The following is a 10,666-nucleotide window of genomic DNA, read 5'->3' as shown; positions in this document are numbered from 1 at the left end:
CCCATAAGGTGTGCTGTTTGCCCACTGAAACTTCAGGTTGTAACAGCCCGAAACCCCAGGTGTTATTTATTCATATATTTTTGGTGTTTTGTGAGGGGACTCGGCGAGTTGGAGCTCAAACTCGCCGAGTAGGATCGCGGTTTTGGACGCGGGTTCGTGCCTGGACTCGGCGAGTCCAAGGAATGGACTCGGCGAGTCCACGCTGTTTAATGAAACCCTAATTTCCCGGTCCTGAGCCCTATTTAAGGGACCTTATGGCCTTCATTGCGGCTACCTTCGACCTTGGGAGCACCAGAGCATCTGAGAGTTCTTGTGAGTGAGATAAGAGGCCATTATTCACCATTTTTGTGTGTATTTGCAAGAAGGGAAGAGGAAAGCCAAGCTAAGGGGGGTTGGGGAGCTTAGATCTACTCCCATTTCGACAGAGGAAGCTAATTGAGGTAACATTCAGAGCTTATTCTCGTGTTTTTCTTGATATGGCCAAATCTAGGGTTTCTTCATGCCTTGTTTGCCTTGTATTTGGAGTATGAGAGGTTCCATGGGGAAATGGTACCTAGATCTGGACCTTAGTAGGTCCAGAGAGTCCCAAATGCCATGCTTTATGCCTTTCCTTTTGAGTTGGAGACTTAGGTTTCCATTTTAGGTGTCATTTCATCAAAAGAGGCCTTGTAGGCGTTTCTTGGTAGCAAAGATTGAGACTTTACGTGATGAATGTGCTTGGGAGGACTAGATCTATGAGTTGTTGGAGCGGATCTGACCTCAGAAGCGAGATTGAGTCGATGCATGGCATGGACTCGCCGAGTCCAAAGAACAGAATCGGCGAGTAGCATGAAGATTGTCCTAACCACGCAGCGAGTGGTCTTGCCGAGTTAAGGGATGAGTCAGTGAGTCAGGGAGAGTTAGAGAGGGTTGACAGGTGGACTGAGTCAAGCTGGAACTCGCCGAGTTGTTCTTGAGACTCGGCGAGTTGAGTTGTGGTGGCCCCGCGATTATGCCAGGTGAAACTCGTCGAGTCATAGAAATACTCGACGTGTCAAGAGAGGATCCAAGGGAGTCAGTGGACACGTGTAGACTCGCCGAGTCGCCCTAGTGCACTCGCCGAGTCCGGTCAAAGTTGACCGTTGACTTTTGTTGACTTTTTGGGTTTGGTCAGCGATGTGGCCTTTGGGCCAAGAGAGGGGTAAAATGGTCTTTTACCCTTAAGAGGGTGTCAAGAGAGGGTTGATCCTAAACTTGAGAGTTATATTCATGAGAGTATTTGGCTTATGTGTTAGGCAGTGGCAAGTTCGAGATTCAAGTGTGGGGATATCTGCTTTCTGCTTGCCAGGTGAGTCTTCTCACTATACTTTACCTTGAGTAGGTAATCAGAGTTATGTGATAGAGTATTTGTATGCTATGTATCTGTTATGTGTTGTACTGCATTATTTCTATGTGATTTATGATGTGCATGTTTACAGAGTTGGAACCGGAAGGTTCCCAGAGTTAGAACCGGAGGGTTCACAGAGTTAGAACCAGAGGGTTCATAGAGTAGGGTCCACGGACCCACAGAGTTATAGCCTCGAGTGGCTAATATATGTATGTGTGGTATTTTGGGGAACTCACTAAGCTTCGTGCTTACAGTGTTTTGTGTTATGTGTTTCAGGTTTCTCTCAGGATCACGGGACGGCACCGGCTCGATTGTACACACCAGAGAAAGAGTCATGTTTTGAGGATCCTGGTTTATTATGCAAGTGAAAATGGAGTTATGTTTTGTAATTCGATTATGAATGAGACTTTCAGCAAAGTGTTTTTTTAGAATTAAACGATTATTTTAAAATGAAAATTTGTTTTGAAAATTTGGGTGTTACACAGGTAGTCTCTAGGGTTGTTAATAATCAATAGTTGTTTATTTTTTGTTGTACTAAATGTGGTATTTAGGGAATTCACTAAGCTTCATGCTTACAATTGTTGATTAAATGTGTTTCAGGTACTTCTGAGGATCGCGGGAAAGCGAAGGCTTGATTGTACACATTCGCCTACAGTTTATGATATCAGATATTTTGGGACACTCTGATGATTAGTATTTGATACTGTGATTTTTTGTCATGGTTTTTATGAATAATGCTTTTATATGAAATTAAAAATGAAAATTTGGTTGAAAGTTCTTAATTTTACAAATTATAAGAACAAATCAAAAGAAAATATATGCAAATTATTATGTTCTTCATATACATGAAAACCATCAAATAACAAATAGAAAGTTAATTAGAACACAACTGAAATGAATTATTAATTAGTAATGATACCTTGGATTAAGGTTGTCTAGTAGTGATACAAATCATTGTTGCTTTCAAAATCGATTTCATAGCTCGAATGAAACCTGCTTGCTTTCAAAAGCATTGTTGGAAATACCATTTGCAAGGCATCTATATAGTTGAACTATTAAATGACTATTTTGAGTACATATTTTGTTGTGTACATAGAAAAATGAATTTTGAAAAGAAGACTTGCTTTAAACTAGAAAAATAAGTTCATATCACCAGTAACATATATAATAAATAAAACTATCGAGCTATGTAATTAAAAAAGTCAAACTTTCTGATTTTTTCTTAAAGCATATTGTAGAACAGATAGGAAAAAAAATACGAAGAGAATGAGATTGAGATGGGGGAATTGAAATGTATGGAATTTCCATTTTGAGAAGATTGCTTACAACACGTTATCAAGCGATAAACAATAAACAATAATGATTAGGATTTATAGAAATCCAAACATAGTGTGCGAGTATTTCTTGTTTTAGGGTTTGGATGTCGGTGGTGCTTCTGCCGTTATGAGTTTATATAGCAAGAAAATGAAAAAAAAAAGGGAAATAACTTACTGGCGCTTGAGGAGGAAGACGGTGTAGGAACAACAGGATAGCGACAACAAAGACTATGCTTCAGGGGGTGGTGTTGTCAAAGAAAGGCATGAGAAGCAATGTAGCGAGGAGAAGGAGAATGAGAAAGGAAAATAAGGGAGAAAAAGATTTTGTTCTTGGGCAGTTATGTATTTTTCATAGATTGAATCACATGAATAGGGATGTCAAAAAGTCCCGTGGAACCCCGATCCCGTGGAGGCCCGTCCCGTATGGGGTTATTTGTTAAAGAAAATCGGGGACGGGGGCAGGGGCGGGGGCAAGGTTAACCCCCGTTTTAATTTCGGGGGCGGGGCGGGGGTTGGTAGTCCCGTCCCGAAACCCCCGTGGGGGCCCCGTTAATAAATTATATAAATTGACATATATTAATTATATAAGTATAATAAACAATAAAATGATTTTTACGTACAAAAATTCAACAAAAAACATTTTTTAAGTTGTTTGTAACATGTAAAATTATGTTATAAATATCTATTTGTTATCTAAAAAATAGTTTCTTTTAGCCCAAACAAGAACTTATTTTAGCCCAAATAAGTTAGCCCAAAATCAATCGGGGGCGGGGCGGGGGTCAGAAGGGGCTTTCGGGGGCGGGGGCGGGGGAACGGGAAAATTATGGGGGCGGGGGCGGGGGCGGGGGATGCAATCCCCGTCCCGTTTGCCCCCGTTGACATCCTTACACATGAATATGGACTGAATCAGATGAATTAATCTATAAGAGCTAGATTTTTTAGCATTAGTATTGTAGAATGTTATTGAGTGATAAATGGCATTTTGGTCATTTTGGTAATATTGGAACCGTAGAATGTTTATTGATGCCTTTATGTTTTGTTAGATGTTTAGAAGTAATGGAAATATGTTATTATGTTGAAGAATGATTGGTATCTACCTCTACCTTTTCTAATAAATGAAACCTAAAAATGACACGTGTTAGGTTTTTGAAATGTCTCTTTGACACGTGGCATTTTTCTATGATTTTTATTATTTCCTTTTTTTGGTAACAAGTCAAATTCAATTCAAAATTTGAAAATACAAAATCATATCCTAATAACATTATTATGTTTATTTTGTTTAACAAATTAATTCATAATTACTTACAATCGACAATATCTTTGTTTTTTTTTTACATTTTTAAATATACCGATCGTGGTTTCCACGGGTTATAACCTTGTTAACAGATATAAGATTTGGGTTGGAATGACATTGAAAAAGGAATGGAATGTTGATTTATATCTCTACCAGGATGCGATAGTTAGGGTATCGCAGCGTGGTGATTGAGGCGGTGATTTGGGTAATTTTCCTTCATAAGTCGTAGGCAACGTACTTTGCACCATGACATGGCATGGCATATGGATGTTCGCGGCGTGGTGGCCAAAGTTGGTTGTTATTAGAGAATAGTCATCGCAGCGTGAAGAGGGGCAAACCGCAGGTTCAACCGCACCATGACGCGACAAGATTATTGCCACGACGTGGTTTTGAGACAGATTAATACATCGTTTAGGGCTCATGTTTTCTCAAACACACCCCAAACCCTCTAGAGCAAATCTTGGGTAATTTGAATATTTAAGAAGGTTCTTAGGGCGATCAAGGTTGTTTGAGGCAAGGTTTGAGCACTAGAAGCTCCTAAGGTAATCATCTTCTCCATTTTCAAGCTTTTTAGGGCATTAATGGTGTTTTAGTGATTTGAGCTAGTTATGCAAGATTGCTCTTGGAAAGCTTATTTATAACGTTTAATCATGTGTTTAAAAGGTTAATACATGGTTTTTATGGAGATTTCATGTCTAAATCCATGTTTTAATTATTAGGGTTTGAAACCATATAAATGGAAAATCATGAAATAGTGTTTATGTGTTAAGAGCATAGTAGATTTAGTGTTAAGAAGCTTCTTTTGAGCATTTTGATAAGATGTTGGGCAAAGTATTGTCAAGTGGAGTTTTACCTAAACTGTGAGTTTTTTTTTGCTAAAATTTATATTAAGGTCTTAATGGTTTAAGACATATGTAAATGGATTAATATGTGTGAATGACATAGGTTATGGCAAAGGAGTTGGAGTCCTCCAAAGAAGATTTGGAGAAGTTGGAAGTAGGTTGTTATTCCGCTTCAAGAGGTGAGTTATAATTTTCCTTTAGAGTGTGATTTAGTAAGATAGATTGAATGCTAAAGTATGTATGTATGAATGCATGAAAGTAGAATATGTTCTTGTTAACTAGTGACATGTTTTGATGAAATGATGTTATGGTTCTGATATTATCAAATGAGATTATTTGATGAACCGTTGTTTTATGTCATTATGTGCACATATATGGTAAAAATTAAGAGATAAGAATATAAGATTGTGAAAGAGAAATCTAAGATAAGAGACCCACAAGGGATCCAGATAAAGATTGTTGTTAGATGTTGCATGGAAACTGTGTAGATAAGACTCGTAGATGAGAGAGTCTAATTCCTTGTGTGTTGGTAATAGTAGAGATATGTGATCATTCGAGAGGATCAATACAATTACTTATGTGACTAGTTAGAGATGTGAAGTATGCGAGATAAGAGATTGTTTTTATGTGTGTTTAGTTATTTTATAACTCATTAGACATGTTGTACGATGTTAAATGTCTTATGAAAATTACAGGTCGTTACATAAATGATGATATCAAACAAGCTTACCAAGTTGACCGGATCGGGTCATATAAAAACACCTGACAACTAGTCAAACCCAAATCAAACATGCCTTATATCTACTTGAGATTTACACACAAAATAAAAGTTTACTTGGAGGTTGATAGTCCAACCAAGGTTGATGAAGGGAACGAGAGTCCACAATTCTTGGATTTGACACAACTATTGGGTCCATTTGTGCCTTCAGATCAAACATACAAATAGGTTTGGAATTTTGATATTTATGAAGTTTTTATATTGACGAGGGTTATTTGGGAGCGGGGAATGACTGAACTGAATGGAATTATATTTATTCCATAAAAGATTAATACTCTTGTTTGGCTAGTTTTAATAAACGAATTACAACCCATTCTAATTTCGTCAATAAAGGCATTGATCTAGAGTATATTATGTGTATAGAATCATACTATGGATGTGCATCATTTGTTCTTTACTTGAGATGTAGCAGAACAATTTTGGTCAAGTATTGGTAGTTCGTGGGATCTTGTTATTCGTTGTTGTATTTTTCTCAGCAGGTTGTGTACGTGTATTGATACTATGATCATTCCTAGTACAAAAAATCTTACTTTGGATGTTGTGATAATGACTCTCATTTTTTATGTGGGCATAATGTGATGATTTTTGGCTCCAACAAATATGCATGACAAAATTAAAGGCGCATTGAATTTCTTACTTACAAAACCCACTATTGGCTATAACTATGTGATTGGGTTTATAAAAAATAGAATACAAATATAACACTTTAAATTTTTTTTTTTTTTTAAAATAAACAAAAAAAGCCTATATAGCAGTAATGAACAAATTATATCATGCTGATATAATTTGTTTTGGCTATACCTAATTATTCTCTTAGTGAACCAATTTTCTTTGTTACGTATATAGCTTTATTGGAAATCTATCATAAGTAAAATAAACATAAAGAAAGTATATCAAAATGAACAATTTTCAAGGTTAATGCACAAAGAAGCTCCAAACATGAATCAAAACCATTCATTTAAAAAACTTGGGTTTTTTATGATTAAAACCTCATGCCTCGTTTTCTAAAAGAAAAAGAATAACAAAATAAGCACAACATGTCCATAAAAACGACTTGAGTTTATTTAAACACTAATAAAAATGACTCCACCAAACCAACATTCAATTCATCACCATGTCATGTGTTTTAAATTAATTAGTGAAAAAAACAACACAAGCAAAACAGTATTATTATTTTTAGGATCATAATCATAATCATAATAATAATAATAATAATCATTTAAACACATTCATTCAACCCAACATACACACACTTACTGTGTCCGCATCCTGCTGTTTTCTGCAGCCCTCACTTGCATGAAATAAGGATGCGCCTATTCCAAAAAAAAAAAAAAAATCATATATACTTTTGTTATATTTACTCATGATTTTATAAAATTACGTTTTTTAAATAAACACTTGATATATATATATATATATATATATATATATATATATATATATATATATATATATATAATTAAAAAAAAAAAAAAAAAAAAAGTAACATTACCATTGCTTCTTTTGCTGTGAGCCTATCCTGATGATCATAGCGAAGGAGTTTATCCAGAAAATCAATTGCCTGAAATTAAAAAATAAAAAAATTATATTTAGTTTTAGTAACCAATAATTAATTTATTAAATTGATTACCTCTGGAGATACTAAATGCTGATTATCTGCATTCATAAATTTAGACCATGGTTTCCTGCTGTGCCTGATGACAAAATAATATAATACTTTAGTATATATTAAATCTTAATATTATATATTTTAAATTTTTTTAAAAATTAAATATTACCTTCCAACAAGAGCTTCAAGTTGAGGTTCAAGTTCCAACTGATATTTGTTCAAATATGCATTTAATTCATCAGTCCCGAGCACCTATACATATTCACAAATTTCAAATCATCAAACTACTAATAAATTCTTTCATTAACTTTTTTTTTTTTTTTTAAAAAAAAACATTACCCTAGCAATTTTGACAAGCTGATCCTGATTGTCATGCCCATAAAAGAAAGGTTCCTTGCGAAATATCTGCATCAAAAGTTAAATTGCTGAGCTGGATTTATAAAAAAAATTTAAAAAAAAAAAGCCACGTCAGCAGTATAATATACCATTCCAGCAAACATGCAACCGAGGCTCCACATGTCTAAAGAATAGTCATAGTCTTGCAGATCAACCAGAAGCTCAGGCCCTTTAAAGTATCTATGTAATGAACAACATAAAATAAAAATTTTCAAAATGATTAAATGTAAAATCTAAAATTATTAAATAAAATATATACCTGGAAGCTACACGAACATTGTATTCTTTTCCAGGATGATAAAATTCAGCAAGGCCCCAATCAATCAATCTGAGTTTTCTCAATTCATGATCAATCATCACATTATGAGGCTTCACATCTCTGTGCATGATTCCTTGTGAGTGACAATAATCCAATGCCTGCAACCCCACATAAGAAACTAGCACCAACTTCAGAATTTTTACCATTTTACCCTTCTCACCAAATCCCATCACAAAGATAAACTTACCTTCAGAAGCTCATAGATGTAATATCGAATATCATAGTCTGTTAATGTTGGATACAGAACCTTGAAGTCTGTGCTGTTGACATACTCAAATATCAAGCTTGGAGTTTTTGAGTGTTGATCTCTCACTATATCAAGGAGTTTTATCACATTTGGGCCTCCACAAAGATTCTGAAGTATTTTTATCTCCCTTTTTATCTGTTGCACATAAAGATCATCACTTTCTTTGTTAATAGTTTATTACTTCATTTGGGAGTGTGAAGATTGAAAAGAAAAAGCTTACTTTCTTCTTTTTCACAGGTTTCAGAATCTTGATCACACACTTCTCGTTGCTGTTGACATTTATGCCCTCGAACACTTCACTGTATTTTCCCCTTCCGACTTTTCGAACAACCTCATAGTCATCCTGATCACTGAAAACCAACATAAAAGTATCAGGATTTGAGTTCAATTTCTATCATAACCTAAATTCCCTAATTTCTGTGATATGTATGAAATTAGTCTACAAAAGTTTAGCAAATGGAACAAACAGGCACTTTGTTGATGTATCAGTATTTGGCTAATTAATGTATATCCCTGACACTGTCCCTGTATGTACATAAGCCCTCCAATTCCAAAAATGTGAAGCTGTTTATTATGTAACAATACAAGACATGATCAGGAATTCTCAATTAAAGTCATGGGAAAGATACCATGTTCACCGATAACAAATGAGTCCATCTCCATGTTCAACAAATAACATGTATGCCTATATGGAAAACGGTAGCAAATGCATTTTGAAAGAAACTTATCCATGTGTGATTTTGAGAAAATGCAAAACAAAGCTGTAACTGTAAGCAAATCTCAACCCTAGTTCCAATTTGAAACGAATTCAATATCAAATTAAGCCAAGTAGCTACACATGAATCGAATTATTTTGTCTATTCATTCAAATCATGAGATAAATCACAACAATTAAAGTAAAATCTAGGGTTTAGTTAGATTACCCCCACTGAACAGTAAGTGCTTCGTAATCCCAGTATTCCCTAGGGCGAACAACGTTGACATCAGCGTAGACGCGAGATTTGGACATGTTGTTCACAGGTCTGGAGCGGTTGATGGTATCGTAGAGGCAGTGATCGACGATCTGTTGAACGGATGAAGCGGAGAAGTCGTCGACAGATGCTCCTGGACTGGGGAAAAAGAAAGGGCAGGGCTGGTCGAAGTAGGCAGCAGCGGCGACCACCGGGGAGGAAGGGAGGAGAAAGCGTACGGAGAAGAAGAGGAAGAGGAAGAGGAAAAGGAAGGAGTGGGTTAAGGTTAAGGTTAAGATGAAGAAGAAAGAGCGTGGGGAGTCATTGTACATGTGCTACTCCTGCCACCGCCAAATCGCACCATTCAATCAAATCCAGTGAAGTAAGGAAGCCCATTTGATTCATCATCAACAAATGCTCTCTCAACCGATCATCTTAGTGGTCAGGTCTTAGTGGCCACATCACATTCACATGAGGGGATTTTAGATTTTCTTTAAATTCATTTTTTTATTAAAATAAAATATCCTAATATTTTATTATCCGAACCAACTCGACCGTTAACCTGATGTATAAAGATTGAGACCAAACCAACGGGTTATATTGTTGGATTGACCTTTAGAAAAAACATAATATTAATAATTAGTTGATTGTATAGGTGTACAGACCACGTTTTTCAAGAAACCGGATCGGTTTTGGTTTAGTTTGGGTCAACGAAGTCAAAATCGGATTGAGTCTGAAACTAGATGGAATTCAAACAGGTTTAAATCGAAAATATGTTGAATCAGATCAGATTGGACAAGGAAAAATCAGTTTGGAAAGAAAAACAACAAAAAGTCGAACAATGAAGGTTATGAAGCAGGATTTTTGTTGTTTGTTAGTTGTCTGAGAAACCTGAGAACTTGAACCGATACATGAGCTACTTCACGAGGATCATCAACAATATCAATGTACAAGTGTTCTTTTCTTGTTGGTTTGGGTGCACCAAAGTATGAGAATTCAACATCCATTTTTGGAGATTGCTTTGTACAATAGTTTGGTAACAACTTTCGGAGGTTGCTTCATGTAGAATAAAGGAGCTCCACCTATAGCCTTGTGTGTTATTTTATTTGTCAGTATAAATACATAACCAGACTATCTTTTTCTTTTTGTCCATCGGTACAAAATCATGACAACATCTTGTAATGTATGAATACAACCATGCTTTTGTTAAGACCATGTCTCCATGACCATGTACTTTAGTCTTTCTTGTTTACTTTCTCTATAAGCCATAAAAAATGTATGTGTTGTGAAGACTCCCCATTAGGGGTGTAAGTGAGCCGAGCTACTCAGGATCAACTCGTTAAAAGCTCGACTCAAGATCGAATTAAACGAGCCCGAGCCGAGCTCGAGCCCAAATATGAGGCTCGTTTATTAAACGAGCTCGAGCCGAGCTTCAGCTGGTGGGCTCGCGAGCCTAAATGAGCCTAAACGAGCATATATATATATATATATATATATATATATATATATATATATATATATATATATATATAGAGAGAGAGAGAGAGAG

General features: G+C 35.7%; 1 protein-coding gene across 1 annotated transcript; it reads right to left on the bottom strand.

The window, feature by feature from the left end:
- Positions 1–6,701: 6,701 nt before the first annotated feature.
- On the bottom strand, positions 6,702–9,544 carry LOC145087493 (casein kinase II subunit alpha-2). The gene is made up of 10 exons (XM_079025453.1): positions 9,091–9,544; positions 8,388–8,517; positions 8,108–8,302; positions 7,861–8,018; positions 7,691–7,781; positions 7,545–7,610; positions 7,375–7,457; positions 7,227–7,290; positions 7,089–7,157; positions 6,702–6,909 (listed from the first exon to the last, which is right to left on the bottom strand). The coding sequence occupies exons 1-10, from the start codon at positions 9,447–9,449 to the stop codon at positions 6,850–6,852; spliced, it is 1,275 nt and encodes a 424-aa protein (XP_078881579.1). The 5' UTR covers positions 9,450–9,544; the 3' UTR covers positions 6,702–6,849.
- Positions 9,545–10,666: the final 1,122 nt, after the last annotated feature.

This window comes from Lactuca serriola, chromosome 2 (assembly GCF_051521515.1).
Source record: "Lactuca serriola cultivar US96UC23 chromosome 2, Lser_US96UC23_V15, whole genome shotgun sequence".
NCBI classification, from domain to species: domain Eukaryota; kingdom Viridiplantae; phylum Streptophyta; class Magnoliopsida; order Asterales; family Asteraceae; genus Lactuca; species Lactuca serriola.
This window is presented reverse-complemented; position numbering and strand designations above follow the sequence as displayed.

Bases quoted from the DNA above. Each gene is read 5' to 3' on its own strand.
- LOC145087493 (XM_079025453.1), bottom strand. From the start codon at position 9,449: ATGTACAATGACTCCCCACGCTCTTTCTTCTTCATCTTAACCTTAACC. The intron at 7,611-7,690 runs GTATATTATACT...CTTTTGATGCAG, and splicing joins GTTGCATGTTTGCTGGAATG to ATATTTCGCAAGGAACCTTT. The intron at 7,458-7,544 runs GTAATGTTTTTT...GAATATGTATAG, and splicing joins AGCTTGTCAAAATTGCTAGG to GTGCTCGGGACTGATGAATT.